The sequence below is a fragment of the Hyla sarda genome, chromosome 3 (genome assembly GCF_029499605.1).
Source record: "Hyla sarda isolate aHylSar1 chromosome 3, aHylSar1.hap1, whole genome shotgun sequence".
Taxonomy (NCBI): domain Eukaryota; kingdom Metazoa; phylum Chordata; class Amphibia; order Anura; family Hylidae; genus Hyla; species Hyla sarda.
Window position 1 is genome coordinate 174567317 of NC_079191.1, and position 24519 is coordinate 174591835.

At 42.3% G+C, this 24519-nt stretch overlaps 1 protein-coding gene across 1 annotated transcript in view; it reads right to left on the bottom strand.

The window, feature by feature from the left end:
- LOC130360677 (intestinal-type alkaline phosphatase 1-like) overlaps nucleotides 1-24519 on the bottom strand; it is a 94601-nt gene that overhangs the window by 37606 nt on the left and 32476 nt on the right. Inside the window, exon 2 of the mRNA XM_056563229.1 lies at nucleotides 14799-14915. Coding sequence (XP_056419204.1) covers nucleotides 14799-14856 — 58 coding nt within the window. The 5' untranslated portion in view covers nucleotides 14857-14915. The remainder of the gene's footprint in view (nucleotides 1-14798; nucleotides 14916-24519) is intronic.

The window sequence follows — 24519 nt, forward strand, 5'->3', positions numbered from 1 at the left end:
CAAATGCAGGGATTAACACATTTAGTTCAGTCCCTTGCTGAAAGGTTTTGGGCTCAGAAAACAGCTAATGCTCAGCCAGTGATCAATCCTCCAGTTGTTTCGAGTGAACCAAAAAGTACTTCCTGACTGCTTTTCTGGTGACCGAAATAAATTTGTTCTGTTCAGGGAGAGTTGTAAGCTGTATTTTCACTTAAGACCACAGTCTACTAGCACAGAGGTTCAGAGAGTAGGATTTGTAATGTCATTGCTGCAAGGAGATCCCCAGGAGGGGGCATAGGGGGAGATTTATCAAAGTTGTTTATGTCCTGCATCAATATAGCCCAAACTACAGAGGGTTAGGTTGGTCTATTGTGCGCCTAATTTATCTATGCTTTAGACTGTATTTAAACCTGCTCCAGCATGGTCTGACATTTTGGTGTACTTTCAGCCGATGCGACTTGTCACTGAAAAGTCACTTTTGATAAATTCAGCACCAATGCATTTTTCTGTCTTTCTATAATAGACTAGAATACATCATGTTCCTCTAAAGCAAAAGTTGCAGAAAAGTCGCACATATTTAAACTGCGACTTTCTGTGCGACAAATTTAGACAGGAAAAACCAGGCTAAATCCTTTGATAAATCTCCCCCATACTCTTTACCTCCCTCAGCTCCTGAATTAAGTTCTGTGGGTGCTTTATTTTCTGCTTTGGGTCTTCTTTATGATGAACCTGACCATGCAGCCTTTGCAGAGCCTCAGCTGGTTAATCTAAAGCAGGGGCGAAGAACGGCGTACTGTGCTGATTTTTGGAAATGGTGTACTGCATCTGGTTTGAATGATCGGGCCTTTAGATGTCAGTTCAGATTAGGATTATCTGACACTATTAAAGGGGTACTACCGTGCTGACAATTTATCCCCTATCTAAAGAATAGGGGATAAGTTGCCTGATCGCACGCAGCACCCCGCTCTCATCAGGCCCCGGAGCGAACATCCACTCAGGGTCTGATGACGGGGCCCGGTGATTGTGACGTCACAGCTCCGCCCCCGTGTGACGTCACACTCCGCCCCCTCAATGCAAGTCTATTGCAGGGGCGAGACAGCTGCCTCGACCCCTGCTATAGACTTACATTGAGGGGGCGGAGCATGACGTCACATGGGGGGGGGAGCCGTGACATCACTATACTCCGGCCCCATGATCGACAGTCATCAGACCCGGAGCGATGTTTGCTCCGGGGCCTGATGAGAGCGGGGTGCTGCGTGCGAGATCAAGGGGGTCCCCAGCGGTGGGACCCCGCGCAATCAGGAGATAAGATAGGAGATAAGTTGTCAGCACGGTAGTACCCCTTTAAAGATGTCCTGGTGAGCTATCCATCACCTGATTCATTTGAACAGGCAATGACTTTAGCAGTACGACTTGACAGACATTTGAGAGAGAGAGAAGTCGTGAATGGTCCATTTCTTCTGTCTCTCACTCTCCTTTCTCCATGAGAGAAGATCCATTTGGAGGAAAAACAACTCATGTTTCTTTTGTGGAGAAAAGAGACATCAGATCCAGAATTGCCCCAAAAGCAAGCAGCTGGAAAAATGCCAGCGCCTAATTGACAATCAGGGAGGTCATTTGGGCGCACTGTCTTCTAAACTTTTGTTGCCAGCTCAAAAAAAAATTCTTGGAAAAAAAGTATTTGGTCAAGCGTTTGTTGATTCCGGTTCTGCTGCTAATTTAGTTGATCTGAATTTTTTGTAAGTCTTTGAATTTACCCTTGAAATTGTTGGAAAGTCCCATCCCCATTGCTGGAGTGGATTACACATCTTTGTCTGGGGGTTGTGCCTATTCTTCCACTCCAGAGGTGGGATGACTGGTGGGTTCTCTGCATTTTGAAAAAATCAAATTTTTTGTTCTGGAAAATTTGTCGGTAAATGTGATTTTGGGATTACCTTGGTTAAGAAAACATAATCCTGTCTTTGATTGGTCCTCTGGGGAACTCATCAAGTGGGGGTCCGAATGTATAAATAAATGCATTCTTACATGCGTTGCAACTCTCAGTGTGGCCTAAAGTAACCTACTCGAATTTATTTCTGATTTTTTTTTTTTTGAGGAGGCCTCCTCTGCTTTGCCCCCACTCCGAGAATATGACTGTGCTATTGAACTTGTACCTGATGCCAAGTATCCGAAGGGGCGAATTTATAATTTGTCTGGTCCTGAAAGAGACGCTATGAAGGATTATATTCAGTCAAGTTTGCAAAAGGGTCATATTCTTTGATTTGTTTCTCCTAAGGGAGCAGGGTTCTTCTTTGTGGCAAAGAAGGACGGAGGGCTAAGGCCTTGTATTGATTATCAGGGTCTGAACAAGATTACAGTCAAAACTCAATATCCATTGCCTCGAATTCCAGATTTGTTTAATCAAATACAGGGGGCAAGTTGGTTCTCTAAACTGGGCCTTCGAGGGGCTTATAACTTGATCAGAATAAAAGAGGGTGATGAATGAAAAACTGCTTTTAATACCCCTGAGGGTCATTTTGAGTATCTGTTAATGCCTTTTGGTCTCAGTAATGCACCAGCAGTTTTTCAGAATTGGTCAACGATATTTTTTGTGAATTTTTGGGTAAATTCCTAGTAGTTTATCTAGAAGATATTTTGATTTTCTCTCGTGATTGGTCATCTTATGTTGACCATGTACGTTATGTTCTTCAGGTACTGCGTCAATATCAATTGTTTGTTAAACAGGAGAAGTGTGTCTTTGGTGTGAAAGAGGTACAATTTTTGGGGTACATCATAACTCCAGGACATTTTAAATTGGATCCTGAGAAGGTTAAGGCTGTTTTTGACTGGGTGTGTCCTACTTATTTAAAGGTACTACAACGTTTTTTGGGCTTTGCGATCTACTACAGAAATTTTCTTTTAAATGTTTCTATTGTAGCAAAACCATTGACAGATTTGACTCGTAAAGGGGCAGAACTGGTTAACTGATCTCTGGAGGCAGAGGCAGCTTTTGAACATCTTAAGGGATGCTTCACCTCCGCTCTGCTTTTAGTTCAACCAGATCAGACCAAACCTTTTATTGTTAATGCTTCTGAAGTTGGTGCTGAAGCAGTTTTGTCACAGGGGACTGCTTCTTTGACGTTGAAGTTACATCCTTGTACCTTTTTGTCTCGTAAATTTTCCACAGCTGAACAAAATTATGACGAAATCGAGAACTTTTGGCAATCAAGTTGGCTTTTGAGGAATGGAGACATTTTCTTGAGGGGGCAGTTCATTAGGTTACAGTAATCACTGACCATAAAAATGTAACCTTCCTTGAATCTGTCAAACGTCTCAATCCTCATCAAGCCCAGTGGGCTTTGGTCTTTACTCGATTTGATTTTGTTATTACTTACCGACCGGGTACTGAAAGGCTGATGCCTTATCTTGGAGTTTCAGTACTTCTCAGCCTATAAATTCTAATCCAGAGACTATTCTTCCAGAAGGTGTGGTTATTTCTGGAGTGTCTACTGATTTAATATCTGAGATATTGAGTAACCAAGGCTTGGTCCCTCCAGAGACTCCTAGAGGCAAGATCTTTGTACCTAGTCAATTTCACCTCTGTATTATTGAGGAGTCACATTGTTCCTTGTTAGCAGGTCATGCTGGCATTTGGTGTACAAGGAAATTGCTTCAAAAGGAAGTTGTGGCGGCCAACTCTCAACAGGGATGTGGAGGCTTTTGTTGTTTGTTCCTTGTGAAATTTGTGCTCGAGCAAAAACTCCTCGGACACATCCTGCAGGAGAGTTGTGTCCATTGTCCATTCCTAAAAGGCCCTGGACTCATATTTCTATGGATTTTATGACTGTTCTGCCTCCATCTGAGGGAAAGACTGTTCTATGGGTGGTAAACCCTTTACTAAAGTGAAAGTAAATCATTGCCGGTTAGCTCAGGGGGCTGTTTGGGATGTCCGCGGCAAAATCACGGCATCCCGAACAGCTGTGACACAGCAGGAGGTTCCCTTACCTTGCCTCCTGGTGTCCGATTGCCGAATGACTGCTCATGCCTGGATCTCGGCAGAATCATCGATCAATGGTTTTCTATAAGAAACCACTGATCAATTGAAAAGATCAATGTGTGCAGTGTTGTAGCCCCCTTTGCAAAAAAAAAGTGAATAAAGATCATTTAACCCCTTCCCTAATAAAAGTTTGAATCACCCCCCTTTTCCCATTTAAAAAAAAACTGTGTAAATTAAAATTAAAATAAACATATGTGGTATCGCCACGTGCGGAAATGTCCAAATTATAAAAATATATTGTTAATTAAACCGCACGGTTAATGGCGTACGCGCAAAAAGATTCCAAAGTCCAAAATAGTGTATTTTTGGTAAATTTTTATGTCATGAAAAAATGAATAAAAAAAAACCTATGAATATGAAAAATGGTACCTCTAAAAACTTCTGATAACGGCGCAAAAAATTAGCCCTCATGCCACCCCATGCGCGAAAAAATAAAAAAGTTATCGGGGACAGAAGATGACAATTTTAAACATTTAAATTATCCTGCATGCAGTTATGATTTTTTCCAGAACTACGACAAAATCAAACCTATATAAGTAGGGTATAATTTTAATTGTATGGACCTACTGAATAAAGAGCAGGTATCATTTTTACCGAAAAATGTACTGTGTAGAAACGGAAGCCCCCAAAAGTTACAAAATGGCAGGTTTTTAAAAAAAATTTTGTCTTACAATGATTTTTTTTCTGTATCGCTGATTTTTGGGTAAAATGACTGATGTCATTACAAAACGAAAATGCAAAAACGGAAAATCCCCGGGTCCTTAAGGGGTTAAAACATGTTGTTACTAGGTACCATGGGGTTCCTGAGAACCTGAGAAATGCCCAAGAACTATAAAAAAGAGCTGCCAATAAGAGACGTACTTGTGGCATAAAATTTTAAGTTGGTGATAAAGTGTGGTTATCTACAAAAAAAATTCGTCTCAAGGTTCCATCTAAAAGGTTGGCTTCTAGGTTCATTGGACCTTATGAGGTAATTGAAGTTATTAACCTTGTCTGTTACAGATTAAAATTACCTTCTTCATTTATGGTTTATAATGTGTTCCACTGCTCTATATTAAAACGTTATGTTCCTACTCAGTCTCCAGTCCCGGTGCCACCTCCTCCAGTTGAGGTCGACGGAGAACTGGAGTATTAGGTCTCCAAAATACTGGACAGTCAAGGGTACAAAATGATGTCCAGTATTTGGTTCACTGGAAATGTTACGGTCCGGAAGAGAAATCGTGGGTTCCAGCCTCTTCTATTCATGCTTCCACTTTGGTAAAAAGGTTCTCCAATTCTCATCCAGACAAACCTAAACCCAAATTCAAGGGTCCAGTGGCCCCTCTTAAAAGGGTGGGTGGGGGGGGGGGGGGTACTGTCAGAACCTAGAGGGTTAAAAGGTTCTGACAGGCTCTTTGTTTGTTTTTGTTGCTGGGTTATGCTTAGTTGTCTGACTGGCCAACTGACCTTTTGATGAGAGCACCCGCGGGGTTGCCTATTTAACCTGGCAGTTTTCTCTCATTCAATGCCTGTGAAAGAGTAAACTTAAAGGGGTACTCCAGTGGAAAACTTTTTTTAAATTGAACTTTTGCCAGAAAGTTAAACAGATTTGTAAATTACTTCTATTAAAAAAATCTTAATCCTTTCAGTACTTTTTAGCAGCTGTTTGCTACAGAGGAAAATCTTAAAAAAATTTTTGTGTTGTCCACAGTGCTCTCTGCTGACACCTGATACCCGTATCAGGAATTGTCATGAGCAGGAGAAAATCCCCATAGCAAACCTATGCTGCTCTGGACAGTTCCTGACATGGACAGAGGTGTCGGCAGAGAGCACTGTGGACAACACAAAAATTCGAAAAGTAAAGACTTTCCTCTGTAGCATACAGCTGCTAAAAAGTACCAAATGGATTAAGATTTTTTTAATAGAAGTAATTTACAAATACGTTCAACTTTCTGGCAACAGTTCATTTAAAAAAAAAAAAGTTTTCCACCAGAGTACCCCTTTAACCCCTTAAGGACCAGGCCCATTTTGACCTTAAGGACCAGAGCGTTTTTTGCACATCTGACCATTGTCACTTTAAGCATTAGTAACTCTGGGATACTTTTACCTTTCATTCTGATTCCGAGATTGTTTTTTCGTGACATATTCTACTTTATGTTAGTGTCTGGATGTTCGTGGTGGGGGGGGGGTGTCCTCCAACTGACGAGGTTCCCCTTCGTCGGCTTGGCACCTGACCACGTGCATCCAGCCCCCTATATATTCACTATTTATTTCTATACATATTGTGGTATATGCACTTACACTCACTAGGCACTAATAGAGACATACACAGATCATTTTCTCTCTTTTTTCATTTACACAGGTTTTATTATTTATTCACTATTCACTTTTCAATTTATAATTGGTACACTTACACACTAGGGTCATAATTTAAGCAACATTACACTATTCACATTTTCACAATTACTAATGGTATATTCAGGCACTATTATCAATATTGTTTTTTTATTTTAATAATTGATTAACATGATATGTGCACATCGATCAGATTGATATGGTATTTATTGTTATATTTACCTTGCAGATATAAGGTGCTGACTATTAATATCTCTTGGATAGGGGGTTCTGCTGCGAGCCTTAACTTTATTCTATTCATCCTTCATTGTCTTAGTCTAAGTCCGTGATCGTGTCTTGTACGCATGCTCGGAGCCCGGCTTTCCAGCGGTCCTGCCTCGGCCGCCGGCCGCCTGGATGGCGCATACTCGGTTATCACCCCGGGCCTGCGCTGTTCGGAACGGGCAGCGGAAGTGGGGCAGAGTGGAGCGGAGCTGGACTCCGAGTTTGCGCTAAGAATGACGCGATCACGTGACGATTATCATTTCCGGATATAAAAACGGGATCCAAACAGTATGTAGTGCAACTTTGCCTTAATATATTTATGCACTAGTCACTTTGATATACATAGTTTACATTGCCGATTTTTTTGCACATACAACTGGCTGGCAGGACCCTCTATTGTGTTAGGTATGCAAGCTGCACCTTAGGATCTCTGCTTAACCTTATGTGGTTAGCCCGTGTTGTGCCATTGATATATTAATGTCTCCTATGCAGAGGAGTCAGTTGAGTATCATCTCTTTAAATGTCATAGTATGCACTTGATTGCTAAATATTCCAGTATTATTGTACCTTGGCGGTAGTCCAGGTATTATTATTATACATCTCTTCCTTTGTGTAATATTGTTTTAACTATCATTTAATAAAGATTTACATTTTAGACGGTATATACACTCTAGTTTTTCTTCTTTTTTGGCTATACTTTATGTTAGTGGCAAAATTTCATCGATACTTGCATAATTTCTTGGTGAAAAATTCCAAAATTTGATGAAAAAATAGAAAATTTTGCATTTTTCTAACTTTGATGCTCTCTGCTTGTAAGGAAAATAGACATTCCAAATAATTTATATATTTATTCACATATACATATATATATGTCTACTTTTGGTTTGCATCATAAAGTTGACATGTTTTTACTTTTGGAAGACATCAGAGGGCTTCAAAGTACAGCAGCAATTTTCCAATTTTTCACAAAATGTTAAAAATCGAAATTTTTCAGGGACAAGTTCAGTTTTGAAGTGGATTTGAAGGGCCTTCATATTAGAAATACCCCATAAATTACCCCATTATAAAAACTGCACCCCTCAAAGTATTCAAAATGACATTCAGTAAGTGTGTTATCCCTTTAGGTGTTTTACAGGAATAGCAGCAAAGTGAAGGAGAAAATTCAAAATCTTCATTTTTTACACTTGCATGTTCTTGTAAACCCAGTTTGCATTTTTACAAGGGGTAAAAGGAGAGAAATCTTCCTAAAATTTGTAACCCAATTTCTCTCGAGTAAGGAAATACTTCTTATGTGTATGTAAAGTGTTCGGCGGGCACAGTAGAGGGTTCAGAAGGGAAGGAGCGACAATGGGATTTTGGAGAGTGAGTTTTTCTGAAATGGTTTTTGGGGGCATGTCACAATTAGGAAGCCCCTATGGTGCCAGTACAGCAAAAAAAAAAAAAAAAAACATGGCATACTATTTTGAAAACTACACCCCTCAAGGAACTTAACATGGGGTCCAGTGAGCATTAACACCCCACAGGTGTTTGACGACTTTTCGTTAAAGTTGGATGTGTAAATGAACATTATTTTTTTTTACTAAAATGCTGCTTTTCCCCCCCAATTTTACATTTTTACAAGGGGTAATAGTAGAATATGTCCCCCAAAATTTGTAACCCCATCTCTTCTGAGTATGGAAATACCCCATGTGTGGGCGTCAAGTGCATTGCGGGTGCCCTACAATGCTCAGAAGAGAAGGAGTCACATTTGGCTTTTGGAAAGCAAATTTTGCTGAAATGGTTTTTGGGGGGGCATGTCGCATTTAGGAAGCCCCTATGGTGCCAGCACAGCAAAATAAAAAACACATGGCATACTATTTTGGAAACTTCATCCCTCAAGGAACGTAACAAGGGGTCCAGTGAACCTTAACACCCCACAGGTGTTTGACGACTTTTCGTTAAAGTTGGATGTGTAAATGATTTTTTTTTTCACTAAAATGCTGCTTTTCCCCCAAATTTTACATTTTTACAAGGGGTAATAGGAGTAAATGACCCCCAAAATTTGTAACCCCATTTCTTCTGAGTATGAACATACCCAATGTGTGGACGTTAAGTGCTCTGCTGGCGCACTACAATGCTCAGAAGAGAAGGAGCGCCATTGAGCTTTCGGAGAGTTAATTTGTTTGGAATGGGAGTCAGGGGCCATGTGTGTTTACAAAGCTTCCAAAGTGCCAGAACAGTGGACCCCCCCACATGTGACCCCATTTTGGAAACTACACCCCTCACAGAATTTAATAAGGGGTGCAGTGAGTATTTACACCCCACTGGCGTTTGACAGATCTTTGGAATAGGGGGCTGTGCAAAGATGGGGAGTAAATGCTCACTGCACCCCTTATTACATTAAATGAGGGGTGTAGTTTCCAAAATGGGGTCACATGTGGGGGGTCCATTGTTCTGGCACTATGGGGGCTTTTTAAACACACATGGCCTTCAATTTCAGACACATTCTCTCTCCAAAATCCCAATGGCGCTCCTTCTCTTCTGAGCATTGTAGTGCGCCAGCAGAGCACTTTACATCCACATATGGGGTATGTTCTTACTCAGAAGAAATGGGGTTAAAAACTTTGGGGGCTTTTTTCCTATTTTCCCTTGTGAAAATGAAAAATTTAGGGTAACACCAGCATTTTAGTGAGAATTTTATTTTTCATTTTCCCATCCAACTTTAATGAAAATTCTTCAAACACCTGTGGGGTGTTCAGGCTCACTATACCCTTGTTACGTTCCGTGAGGGGTGTAGTTTCCAAAATGGGGTCACATGTGGGTATTTATTTTTTTGCGTTTATGTCAGAACCGCTGTAAAATCAGCCACCCCTGTGCAAATCACGAATTTAGGCCTCAAATGTACATAGTGCGCTCTCACTCCTGAGCCTTGTTGTGCGCCCGTAGAGCATTTTACGCTCACATATGGGGTATTTCCGTATTCGGGAGAAATTGCGTTACAAATTATTTTTTTTTTTTTTTTTTTTTTTGCTTTTACCGCTTGTGAAAATATATGGGGCAACATCAGCATGTTAGTGTAAAAATGTAATTTTTTTTTACACTAACAGGCTGGTGTAGCCCCCAACTTTTCCTTTTCATAAGGGGTAAAAGGAGAAAAATCCCCACAAAATTTGTAATGTAATTTCTCCCAAGTACGGAGATACCCCATATGTGGCCCTAAACTGTTTCCTTGAAATACGACAAGGCTCCGAAGTGAGAGAGCGCCATGTGCATTTGAGGACTAAATTAGGGATTGCATAGGGGTGGACATAGGGGTATTCTACACCAGTGATTCCCAAACAGGGTGCCTCCAGCTGTTGCTAAACTCCCAGCATGCCTGGACAATCAGTGGCTGTCCGGAAATACTGGGAGTTGTTGTTTTGCAACAGCTATAGGCTCCGTTTTGGAAACACTGCCATACAATACGTTTTTCATTTTTATTGGGCCGGACAGTGTAAGGGGGTGTATATGTAGTGTTTTACCCTTTATTTTATGTTAGTGTAGTGTAGTGTAGTTTCCAAAATGGGGTCACATGTGGGTATTTATTTTTTTGCGTTTATGTCAGAACCGCTGTAAAATCAGCCACCCCTGTGCAAATCACGAATTTAGGCCTCAAATGTACATAGTGCGCTCTCACTCCTGAGCCTTGTTGTGCGCCCGTAGAGCATTTTACGCTCACATATGGGGTATTTCCGTATTCGGGAGAAATTGCGTTACAAATTATAATTTTTATTTTTTTTTTGCTTCTACCGCTTGTGAAAATATATGGGGCAACATCAGCATGTTAGTGTAAAAATTAAATTTTTTTTTACACTAACAGGCTGGTGTAGCCCCCAACTTTTCCTTTTCATAAGGGGTAAAAGGAGAAAAATCCCCACAAAATTTGTAATGTAATTTCTCCCAAGTACGGAGATACCCCATATGTGGCCCTAAACTGTTTCCTTGAAATACGACAAGGCTCCGAAGTGAGAGAGCGCCATGTGCATTTGAGGACTAAATTAGGGATTGCATAGGGGTGGACATAGGGGTATTCTACACCAGTGATTCCCAAACAGGGTGCCTCCAGTTGTTGCTAAACTCCCAGCATGCCTGGACAATCAGTGGCTGTCCGGAAATACTGGGAGTTGTTGTTTTGCAACAGCTGTAGGCTCCGTTTTGGAAACACTGCCGTACAATACGTTTTTCATTTTTATTGGGCCAGACAGTGTAAGGGGGTGTATATGTAGTGTTTTACCCTTTATTTTATGTTAGTGTAGTGTAGTGTTTTTAGGGTACATTTGCACTGGCGTGTTACGGCGAGTTTATCGCTAGGAGTTTGCGCTGCGGCAAAAAATTTGCCACAGCCCAAACTTAAAGCGGGAAACTTACTGTAAACCTGCCCGTGTGAATGTACCCTGTACGTTCACATGGGGGGGCAAACCTCCAGCTGTTTCAAAACTACAACTCCCAGCATGTACTGACAGACCGTGCATGCTGGGAGTTGTACTTTTGCAACAGCTGGAGGCACACTGGTTGGAAAACCTTCAGTTAGGTTCTGTTACCTAACTCAGTATTTTCCAACCAGTGTGCCTCCAGCTGTTGCAAAACTACAACTCCTAGCATGTAATGATCACCGAAGGGCATGCTGGGAGATGTAGTTATGCAATAGCTGGAGGTACGCAACTACAACTCCCAGCATGCCGAGACAGCTGTTTGCTGTTTGGGCATGCAGGGGTTTGCAGTTTTGCAACATCTGGAGGGCTACAGTTTAGAGAACACTGCACAGTGATCTACAAACTGTGGACCTCCAGATGTTGCAAAACTACAAATCCCAGCATGCCCAGACAACAAACAGCTATGTGGGCATGCTGGGAGTTGTAGTTTTGCAAGATCTAGAGTGTTACTGTATAGAGATCACTACAAAGTGATCTCCAAACTGTGGCACTCCAGCTGTTGCAAAACTACAACTCCTAGCATGCCTAAACAGCTGTCTGGGCATGCTGGGAGTTGTAGTTTTGCAACATCTGGAGGGCTACAGGTTAGAGACCACCGTATAGTGGTCTCAGACTGTAGCCCTCCAGATGTTGCTAGGCAACTCACCGGCTTCCGTATGATCCAGGGAGCCGCATCGCCGTCCTCTTCTGCCGCCTGCTGCCACCGCCGATCGCGTCCCGCTGCCATCGCTGACGGGTAAGTGGATCTTCGGCGCCGGTCCTCTGTCGTTTCCCCGTTCTGCCCCACCTATTGTGGGTGGGCAGAACGGGGAAAATGAAAGTAAACCCCCCGCCCCCCGATCTGCTATTGGTCGTCGCTTTTGACGATCAATAGCAGAGATAGGAGGGGTGGCACCCCTGCCACCTCACTCCTATCCCTTCAGGGGGATCGTAGGTGTCTTAGACAACCGCTATCCCCCTTATATTCCGGGTCACCATAGACCCGTATGGCGCAAATCGCAATTGTGAATTCACTTGTGATTTGCGCCGATCGGCGAAAAGGGAGATTTGCGTGGGGCATTTGGGTGGGGTGCCTGCTGATCGATATCAGCAGTCACCCGGGTCCGGTCCCCGCCCAGTGCGCAGCGAGGACCGAAATTCTCCATGACGTACGCGTACTCCTTGGTCTTTAAGTACAAGAGAGCTAGGACGTACGCGTACGTCCATGTTCCTTAACAGGTTAAGTAGCTAGCGATTTATCTCTGTTTGTTCTTGTTAACCCGGCATCTTTGACTTTTGGTTTGACTTCTCTCTGGTATTAGTGATTTTGTACTCTGACAACTCCTGGCTTTTGACACGGAAAGTGGACATTGACTTGTTGTGAGAGTGTGTTCGTTTTGATTTGATAGTCTGTCTGTTCTCTACTGTACCTTGACCTGAGTCTGTATTATTGTATTTTATTATTTTGACAATTACGTCCTTCATTTGTCTTGGGAGGGACTGTCACCGCCGTTACGGAAGCGTCGCTTAGGGCGGGTACATAAGTAGGCAGGAATAGGGAAGTCGGCGAGAATAGTGTGCACCCCTTCCCTGCCCATACGTTACAGTACAGATATATAGTTAGAAAACATAAAAAATAGAGGTGCCATAAAAATCTTCTTTCATAAATATTGATCAAATCCTCCGGAGAAAGCATGGTAATCCTTTATCCAAAAGGTACTACAGAATTTTATACAAAGACAAGCAAGGAGTACTTGCCACAGATAAAAACTCAAACATGATGAATTAATTGGATGTACTAAATATGAAGTAAGGACTGGACCTAGTAATTTACCAAAGTTTACCAAATAGTATTAACTAAGCAAGAATAGGGAAAAGAAAAACCTGTAACATGCATAATGCCAACGCGTTTCTGTCCACATAACCGAATCAAATATGAGGACGTCAGGGGAGTTTTTTTTTTTTTTACAGATATATATTCATTGTAACTGAGCTGGATGTGGATCCTCTAACTTGTGTGGCTGATGACTCGGACCGTATCGGCGACCGGAGTCTAAGGTGCCGCTGGTCTTCACCAGAGCCACCGCAAGGCAGGATGGGCTTACTGCGGCAGGCAACACGCTACCCCCGACATGGCTTGACCACACAGGTAGCTGGGCAAGGCGAGGTACCAAAGGGTAAGGCAGGAGCGTAGTCAAACATAGCAGAAGGTCAAGGCAGACGGCAAAGGTGCGGAGTCAAATAAAGTAGCAGAAGGTCTGGATACACGGGCAAGGCTAACAGGCTATATGGGTCACTTAATCTCAGGCTACGGGCCCTGAAGATCCGGCAGGGAAGTGTGGGAGGTGCAGGGACTTATAATGTGGTGTCAGGTGCAAACACTAATTATGGGCACACTGGACCTTTAAATTTCAGAGCTCCGGTGCGCGCGCACGCCCTAGGAGACAGGGACACGCACCAGAGCTGAGAGACAGAGGCAGCGGGGGAGTCAGAGAAGCCTGGTAAGTGACGGGCTTGGACTCGCATGTGGGCGCGTCCTGCAATGCGAATCCCAGCCCCGCCGACAGCAGGGACAAAACGCTCGCAGCCGGCGTGTGTATCCGGAGCACGGTCCTTAACAGTCATCTATATCTGGTCTTTTGAAAATTGTCAGCTTGTCTTGAATGTTTTTCATCTGTGAATCTTTCTCACTGTAGAATGGTAAATTGATGGGCAGCATTGTGTTAGCACACGGCTGAATGTTCCAGACCAGCAAACTGCCAAAACCTCTGCCTTTACAATGGTGGTTACAAAGGTGATCAGTTAATCGAGGGCATGTGACTAGCAGAACCTGTATGCTACTTACCCTTGTTATTCCTGTGGTAGCAGCTATAGTTTACTTAATATTTAACACACTGCTTCTGCAGCGTTTTTGTTAAGAAAAAATAATAATAATGACACAGTGTAATTTTCCATGTGTTGTTGTTCATCTGAGGTTGCATTTGCCTAATTTGAAAACCTTTTAAGGACCAGATGTTTTTTTTTTTAACCATGTAATGCATACTTACTCTGACAAGTAACACCGTTCACAGTAAGACTGGTCTGCAAATATGAGAGACGACGCACCCTAACAACCCTGCCCCCCTCCCCCAGGCTCTGAACAACACTCTCTAACAACAACAACGTCCCCCTCGCCAAGACAAAACCCACTTTTTTTTCACATAGATGCTTTCTGTGCATAATACAGTAATAGAAGTAAAATAAATGCACCTGCACATTTGTTTTCATCTTGTTAATTGAGGTGCTGATATTTCTGTTTTTTACTTAATATATTAGTCATATAGCTACTGTATGATACATATATACTATAACTGACCGAATCCAGTATACCAAGACCAAACATTATAGCAATATAATTATACCAATTATTATAGAACAACTACCATTACACCACATAGTGTCTGGATAATACTGCTATACTGTAATTACTGTAAGTGAATAAAATCTATTATATACAGACCAGTATCCTCCCCACACACACACACACACATACACTGACCATACTGAAGTAGGTTTTAGCTCTACACAGGCTCTGTAGACCATATAAGTAATTATAGTTACATTCAGTGACACCCAGGTGGCGATTTCTCAAATCAGAGTCATTCACTTTCTCTTTTCCTCTCCATCTGGCTCAGATTGGTGCAGTGTGATGATGTAACATCATGTATTAGCACATGTTCTAAATGAAAAGATATATAGATAAAATGTGGGCTTACCGTCCCCCAGAAACATAATTATATTCTTGGCTGTGTGTGTGATGGGTTTTAAGTCCATAGCCCGTTCCAGTGTTTCCTTTGCTTGATCATTCCAGTACTTGGGGGTCTTTTCTTCTTCTGAATAAAAAAACAAAAAAGTTATGCATTACAAAGGAAAAATAAGGCAATCCAGTTCTTATCCCAAAGTTTGCAATTTATTTCATTTGGTCATCTCCTTTATGTGTTGCAGACCACAGCGTTACTTGTCCGATTCATGCCCCGCCCCCTGTGAATCCGTAGCCTCTCTCTCTACCCACTGAGGCTAAGGTCAACACACACAGGAAATACAGCAGACAAAATCTCTTCTGAAAAGAAATGTATATAAAAAGTTAATGTCTCTCTATTGGTCTTCTCTGGGCGAATAACATGGTAGTTTTTTCTTTTATTTTTTGGCTTTCACAATTTGATGTATGCTTTAAATTAAATGTTTTTACAAAAACTGTTTGTGTAACCAGACCTATAGGTTTGTAACTCTGTAGGTTATTCTGACCTCTACATTTTGCAGCTGGAATTTCAGACTGCACCAACAGCAACATGATAAGTAAAATTGCAGTTTACAGGGTATTGCATTTTTTAAGGGGTTATTCTGTTTACTCACAAGCACCATTGAACTTGTCTATCACAAAAGTGTCCTTAAAGGTGTACTCAACTGGCCAGCGTTCAGTACTAAATGGGGCATGGCCGACCCAGCGCAAAAACAGCATTCAGAACATTTAGTTCCGAATGCTGGTCAGTAAAGTACCCCTTTAACTCATATAGGTCCTCAAGAAGTATTGCAGGAGTAATATGCGTGATTAAGGGTTGATGACACCTGGAGTTGACTATAAAGCATACCTTTCATTTCAGGTGACTTTTCAGTAAGCTGCCTTGTGTGTACACGAGGAGTAACACTATATCTGGCTATTCTCCTGTAACTCGTATATGACATTTTTATTTATCAGAATTCTGCTCTGCAGGCTTCATCTATAATGTTCAGCTGGTGAGCTAGTGGGTGGAGCCTAATATCTATGATGGCTTCACTAGGCTGCACATACAGAATAGGGGATGCTGCTGTTCCTTCCTGTCTAAATGGGGCACCCTAAAAGCAGCAGTTACATGAAGAAGATTATAGATGAAAGATGTAAATTTGATACTTTTTTACCCTTGTATTCTGGTGAAAGCATTAATAAATTTCCCCTTTAGGGTAAGTTTACATGTGCCTTACTTGCTGCAGATTTCTCACAAGAAAATTTGCATGTAACCTCATAGCATGTAATGGGTACGTTTTTGTGTGCAACATCTGGCAGTGTTTTAAAGTTCTGATAACCCTTTATGGAAATCAGGGTTTTTGTGCTTTCCTTTTTTCCTCCTCATCTTCTAATAGCCATAACACTTTAGATTTCCCACCTACAGAGGCATATTAGAGCTTTTTTTTTTTTTGCACCACGTACTTTGTATAGACATAACTCATTTTACCACCAAATCTACACGTTTCATATAGCAGGAGCCAACAATGGACATAAATGGACGTCCATTGTCATTAATGTGTTAAAGTGAATGGAGTCACGTAGTTATATCACACACAACCTGAGACTTTTAAGGTGTTGTTCTAGGAAAAATATGCTTTGTTTTCTATTTCTGGATAACCCCTTTAACCTTTTACATAGAACGTATACAGTGTATCATATACATATATAGTTTAAAAAAAAAATTAATTTTATTTAAATCTTTCAAAGTAATAAATCAAGAAATCCAAGATTAAAACGAGTAATGGTGAAGATAAGACAAGCCTCATATTATATCATGTGGATTAGTGAATTGTTAGCAATCATTTATTATGTTTAGGAATATTCCTATAACTGTTTATCCATACTAAAATACTACATGTGCAATAACATTCTAACATATGTTGTACACGTATTATATGTTGTGCCATTGTAAGTAGGGGGTACAGGACGAGAGATTTAATGAAATCATAGACAACTGATTGTGCCCTAAAACAACCTTAGATATAAGAACATTCTCTTACCGATAGAAGCGACAGCTGCTCCATTGCAGGATGGGACACTTATTAATCCTAGGACCCAAAGAGAGGAGATGACTGTGAAGATTCCCATTATCTCCTCACCTTCTGGCTTTATCTTCTAGACTGTGAAGCCCTGTACATACCGCTATATATTGCTTTTCTCATGACCTACAAAAACACTCAATTTAACCTTTGCCCAGCCATATATACATATATATATTTGTGTGTGGTCATGTGATTTTTTTTCTCCTCCAGAGACAGGGTTCAAATGATGAAACTCAAACAAAGCAAACATAGGGGGGTATTTATGTGTTTCTTTTCACGTAACTTTGGCGCAATACTTTGGTGCCGTGTCATTTTTACAACTTTCTCAAAATCACACGGTCCTGTGTGTGATTTTAACTTTAGTCAGTAATTCATCATTTGCGCGAATCTATCTTTGGCGCAATTTTGGCGCAAATCCCGTTTTATTTGGCGCAAATCCCCGCCAAGAAATTTTGCACATGGAAAACACACTTAGCAATGTCAGAAAATGTAAAGGCGTCAAAATACATTAAAAAAAATTTTTTTTGTGAAAGCAGCGACACCTCCAGGGCTGCTCAATACTATCCTGCAACATAGTTGTCTCTGAGGGACCTTCACCCTCCGTTGAGCCAGCATTGGACATGGCCGCACAGGATCAGGAAAGATAAGCACTAAAGCAGTGGTCTCCAACCTGCGGACCTCCAGATGTTGCAAAACTACAACTCCCAACATGCCCGGACAGCCAACGGCTGTCTGGGCATGCTGGGAATTGTAGTTTTGCAACATCTGGAGGTCCGCAGGTTGAAGACCACTGCACTAAAGTAACAAAAGTTGAATATAAAATCCATTTCACATGGTGGCTATAAACCCCACAAAAGAAAATAACTCATGTCGCTTGCTGATATACTGCAGGAGGGTCTCCGAAATGGCTGCTCTACAGGGTAAAATACGCCTCCTCTGTGGTGGTAACTTCTGTGTAAAAGGCGCTGTGAACAGCTGATTTCAACATTTGAGCCAAAATTACTAACAACTTGCACCAAATGATAAATTTGGCGCATGTCCACGAAAACCAAAGTGAAAAAAAAAAAAGGGTAAAAAGAAACTTTCAACAGGCAAAATTGATAAATACCCCCCATAGAGTAGACTTAGAAGAGAGCAAGGTTACAGTGGTCTCTAGGGCAGTGTTTCCCAACCAGCGTGCCTCCAGATCAGAGCTGGCCCTACAATGGCTCCCCCTGCTATCAGCAGCTCACGTCGGCCGGTAATGACGGACATCGGAGCTGGCTCAGATGTCTGTCATTTAAATGGTTACATGCCTTGATCAATAGCGATCATGGCATTTAAACATGAAATGCAGGTAATCCCTGGGGTCTAGGGGACCCATCTTCACCTCCATAATGTAATTGTGGGCTGCAGATGGGTTGCTGGGGAAGAACAGGGACTTACCCATCCTTCCCGATGCTCTGTGGATGGGTGATTGATTAAGGCTGCTTTAGGAAGCCCTTCACAATCGAGCACCCAAAACATAAATCAATGCATTTCACTCTTGGACCCAGACACCACAATGTGTTGGACCGGCCCTGCTCCAGCTGTTGCAAAACTGGAACATCCAGTATGCTCGGATAGCCTTTGGCTGTCTGAGCAAGCTGGGAGTTGTAGTTTTACAACAGCTGGAGGTACACTGGTTAGAAGGCACTGTTTTTCCCCCAGTATTTATCCAAAAAACATATTCTTTTGTATTACCTTTAGGGTTGGTTCAGCTATACATAAAAAAATGTTTAACTACAAAATGCTGCTCTTGTGCTGACAATGGGCCTCATTTACTAAGAGTGGAGTGTAGTTTTCTTTGTGGGTTTTCGTCTTTTTAGAGGGTTTTTTTACACATACTCTAAGCTGTCGGGTTTTTCCACATTTTATGTGGAAACATTAGTAAACTTGTAGGTTTCTTTAGAAAATGTCATTTTTTTGTTTTTTTTTGGAGAGACACACCTTTTCCCTGATGACCATGCCCCTTGTAGGGTTTTCCAAGTAAAGAGCAGAGTTAGTAGGGTTTTTTGACAGAAATTCTGGCGCACCTTACATGCGACACAAAGAAGCCTACAATATCTACTCAGAAAAGCCTTAGTAAGTTAGGACTCCACTGAAATTTTTTGCCCTGCGATTTTTGTGGCATAAAAACGCCAGAAAAAGAGCCACAGTTTTTCCCTGCGTTTTGGCGTTTTTTCTGGCGTTTTTACCTTTGTGTTGAATTTGCCTTTTTTGGCCCCTTTTGCGTTTTTTTTACAAAATAGTTGGGTACCAGAAAAAAATAAAAAAAAAGGATGCAGTAGGGATATAAAAATGTATTTAACTAAATGTTTATTTTTTATAACAAAGTTGTAATATTTTTTTTGTAAAGTGTGTGTGTTTAACTTTTTTTTCAAATTTTTATGTAGTACTACTACTCCCAGCATGGAACACATTGTTCCATGCTGGGAGTAGTAGTACCTGTACTATAGACATATCGCCCCGGGTGTCAGTTTGACACCCGATGCGATCGTCCATTATATAGCAGAGAAACGGAACGGCTCTATACAGCGCTCACATCTCTGCTCTGTACTCTGAGTGATGTTCTATTCATAGAGTACACTCTGCTCCATGTTGTGAGCTGTAGTACCTGCATTAATAGACAGATCGCAGCGAGTATAATTTCTAACACTTGCTGCGATCTGTCTATTAATGCAGGTACTACTGCTCCGAGCATGGAGCAGAGTGTGCTCCATGTTGGGAGCAGTAGTAGGAAAGATCACAGCGGGTATCACTCCAGACACCCGCTGTGATCCTCCTGTATAATGTATAGATGCAGCAGCCGGGGCTCTCCTATGGTCCCCTGCGCTCCGTATATATACACATTCCGATTTCTCACAGAGAGCTGTGATTGGCTGGAACCATCTGGCCAATCACAGCTCTGCGGGAAATATGAATGTGTGTATGTATATGTCAGTGCAGGGGACCATAGAAGAGCGTCTGGCCGTATCTATACATTATACAGGAGGATCGCAACGGGCGATCTGTCAATTAGTACAGGTACTACTACTCCCATCATGGAACAGTGTGTTCCATGCTGGGAGTAGTAGTACTAACTAAAAAAAATTAAAAAATAAAGTGAAAAACACACACACACACACACACACACACTACATTTTTATTATTGTCGGCTACATTTTTAGTGCTTTACCCGCTCACATAAATTGATCCCTGTTTAAAAATTTATAAACATTTCATAATAAAAAAGATACATTTCGTTAGATAAAATTTTTTCCATCACTACTGTATCTTTTTTACTATTATTTTTTTATGGTACCCTACGAAATTTTTATAAAAAAGGTATCTCCATAATTTTTTTGGATCGCTAAAGTCCAAAAAATAATAAAAACCGCCAGCAAAAATGCTAAATTTAAAACCAACATGGCGTTTTTCTTGGTGTTTTTGCTCTCCCATAGATTTCTATGGGAGGAAAACGCCACGATTTCAGGGCAAAAAACGCCAAACTAGGTTTTGTCGGGCGTTTTGAAAATCCAGCCTCTGAGCCCGAAATTGCTGAAAAACGCCAAAAGGAATAAAAAAACGACAAACTGAAAAACGCCAAGTGAATCTGTCATTTAGCAGTTTACTATTGACTTGCAGCTAACATCTGGCCGCGGCGTTTTTTCACAGAAAAAACGCAGTGCGGGAAAATTTGCGTTTTTAATGGCGTTTGCAAAAAAACCTCAGTGGAGTTCCAGCCTAAATGAGGCCCAATGTCTTTCAAATGACATTGTATTAACCCCTTAACGACGAAGGACGTATATGTACGTCCTCCGCCGGCTCCCGCGATATGCCGCGGTGTGACGCAGTGTCCCCGCGTCATATCGGGTCGGTCCCGGCGGCTATCAACGGCCGGGACCCGCAGCTAATACAGGACATCACCGATCGCGGTGATGCCCTGTATTAACCCTTCAGACGCGGCGATCAAAGCTGACCGCCACGTATGAAATGAAAGTGAAAGTAACCCGGCTGCTCAGTCGGGCTGTTCGGGACCACCGCAGTGAAATCGCAGCGTCCCGAACAGCTTACAGGACACCAGGAGGGCCCTTACCTGCCTCCTCGGTGTCCGATCGACAAATGACTGCTCCAGTCAAGCGCCGATAACACTGATCACAGGCGTGTTAATACACGCCTGTGATCAGGATGAGAGATCAGTGTGTGCAGTGTTATAGGTCCCTATGGGACCTATAACACTGTAAAAAAAAAGTTTAAAAAAAAGTGTTAATAAAGGTCATTTAACCCCTTCCCTAATAAAAGCTTGAATCGCCCCCCTTTTCCCATAAAAAAAATAAAACAGTGTAAATAAAAATAAACATATGTGGTATTGCCGCGTGCATAAATGTACGAACTATAAAAACGCGTCACCTTGTCATGTTCTACGTGTCTTTTTGGCTATTGGAATAAACATCCAGTTCCTTTTCATTCGCGCTGGACATTCTGCTTTTTCTTGTCAATTCCAGTCGGCGTTGCCCACGCCGGTCCTGGCGCGACGGGCTGAGGGAGTGAGCTGGACTATACACTTCTTTGTTTGCAGTCACACGTGGGGCCAAGCCCTTGCTCCTCCCGACCTCTGGAGATTTGAATTACTAGCGTCATGGCCGAAGAATTAGACCATGTACCACCAGAGGTCCGCCCGACAAGATCGGAACGGATGATGAAGATTTTTAACGCCACAGATCAAAGTACATGTGAGAACATTGACTTACGGATCAGCATGAACAAGCTAGAGGAAGCCCTCTCCACTGAAACCAGAATTTGGTGGGACCTGTCTACTCTTAAAAAATACGAGGAGCAGCAGATGATCCCTAGAGGGCTCCGTATAAGAAAATTTCCTACGACAATATTTTCGGAACAATTCCGGTCGGAATGGAATCAGTTGTTATCGGACTTTTCTCTACGGTTTATGCGCTTGATTATAGCACATGAAGAAACCGCTCTACAAGGGGTTAATGATCAAATCCAAGCCCTGAAGCAGGCACTTACCCCATTTGAACAACATCCTCTGTATACTGAATTAAACGCCAAAATCACTGCTAATTTGGCTCAGATGGAGGAAAGTATTACGGACATTAAACACAAAAAATTTCTCCGCGATCTACAAGACTACAAAACGGACAGTGTTTTTCTATGGCCGAATACACAGATGGGTCAATCAACGCCACGCTCTATCCTGAAAAATAATAATAGGAACAAGAAACGTGGGCGTAAAGCTCGTGCCAGAAAAGTGAGCTTCTGTGATACAGACGCCGAGTCTATCACCTCCGCATCTGAGGCTGAGGATTCATTCCAGCAACATAAGGATATGCAACAAGCCTCACAGAGCACACCAGCACCTATAACGACCCGGGACCAGTATGCATCTGCCCGTCCAAAAAACGCCGGAGGGCGGGGAAGAAACACAGGTCAAGACGTCCGGAGATCACAAAGGAACAAGAGGTAACCACCATACCTATTTACAACTTGTCTGCAAAGGTGTTCACGGCCGATCAACTATCTGTTATGTCTAAAGGACTGACGTTTGCTCCCTCGGTACACTTTGATCTTTATCGAACTCTCTTGGACATCAATAAGTTTGTCCGTAACATTACCGTCAAGAGACATTTTTATAATATCTCTAAAAATAATCCTGATACGTGGGTCGATGCCAGCACGGACCTGTATAATGACATGCAACCTACCCCTGTAGAATCTGATTGTGAAATCTCTAATATATTATCTATGCATGATGATCCTAGTGTTGTGTCATCCATTCCCCCATGTTTGCCTACGCCTGTTTGCAATAGTGGGGAGGTTGCACTTACCTTTAGGGATCTGGTTTCGGTCTCTGAGCTGCAGGAGCTCCGGTCTTCCGAATTTCGGTCCGGACCTCCTGCATTTCCGACACCGAATCCGGACTTCTACCCCATTGGCTCTCGTACCGCTTCACTGGATTTATTCCAGGAAGCGGTGGAGAGGGATCTTACTAAATTGGCCAGACAGGCTAATACAGGGAAATTTAACCACAATCTCACTCACAGGGAGAGAACAGCTCTATCTCAATTAACAGATATGGGAGACATAATTGTCCGCCAGGCGGACAAGGGGGGAGCTGTGGTCATTCTGGATGCTGGTCTGTATGCTAAAGTCAATATGTCTATGCTATCTGACATCAATACATACAGGCCACTCCGGAGTGACCCCACTCAAATCTATAAACGTGAACCAAGTGCACTTGTGGATCTTGGAGTTAAGCATAATATTTTTTCCAAAAAGCAGGCGGAATATATGATTGTGGAGGACCCCGTGGTCCCCATTTTCCACTCCTTACCCAAGATCCACAAGTGTGTTTTTCCTCCCCCAATGAGGCCTATCGTTGCGGGGATATCCTCCCTCAACGAACGCCTTTGCGCTTGGGTTGATGCTTCCCTGCAGCCTTTGATTGCACACATGCCGGGATACATCAAGGACAGCGGCCATGTTCTACATATGATGAACCAGATAAAGTGGAGTGATTCATACCGATGGATTACAACTGATGTTGTCTCACTATATTCTGTTATCCCCCACTCTCTGGCTCTTCAGGCTTTAACATGGTTCCTTATCACATACTCTGATTATTCTCATACAGTACAGGAGTATATCATTCAGGCGGTGGACTACCTGTTACACCATAATTTCTTCATGTTTGATCACCATTTCTTTCTGCAGGTGACGGGAGCATCTATGGGGGCGAAATTCTCCCCCTCTCTCGCTAACATCTATATGTGTTGGTGGGAGAGGGGGACAATCTTCACCCCATCCAATCCATTTTTGTCGTGCATAATCTGGTATGGCCGCTACATAGATGATATTCTTATCATCTGGAGTTCCGATGTGGCGGCCATACCGGATTTCTGCACGTACATCAATGAGAATTCTCTCAACTTGAGGTTCACTCTTAATCATGAGGTGTCCATGGTTAGTTTCCTTGACTTGCATTTGATGGGTGATAATGAGGGATGCTGTGTGAAAACTGCTACATTTCGTAAAAAAACTGCAGTAAATTCTATATTACATGCGTCCTCGTGCCACCCATCACATGTAACTCGTAACTTGCCCACGGGTGAGATGGTGAGAGCCCGCAGAAACTGCTCGGCCGACCCAGATTTTAGACGGGAGATATGTGAAATTTCTTCCCGTCTTCAAGCCCGTGGGTACCAGTCTCGGGACATAGAGAGGGGCATTAATGTTGCCTCGAACAAAAATAGGGCGCTGTTGATCTCTCCCTCCTACAATAAGACACAAGGTACCCAGAGGACCCCTGATTCCCCGGTGGTCTTCTGTACCAGGTATAGTCTAGAATATAAACGGATCTGTAACATCATACATAAATATATGCCCATTGTCTTATGTGATCCTGCCTTTCAAGGGGTATTCCCTACAGGATATAAATGTATATCCAGAAGGGCCCCGACTATCGGTCAGAGTATTTCACCCAGTCTATTTTCTACACAGCAGATATCACAACCAACCTGGCTACGCTATATGGGGTCCTACAGGTGTGGACACAACAGGTGCGTGTGTTGCGGTTTTATGCAAAATTCAAATTCGGTGGTTTCAACCACTACG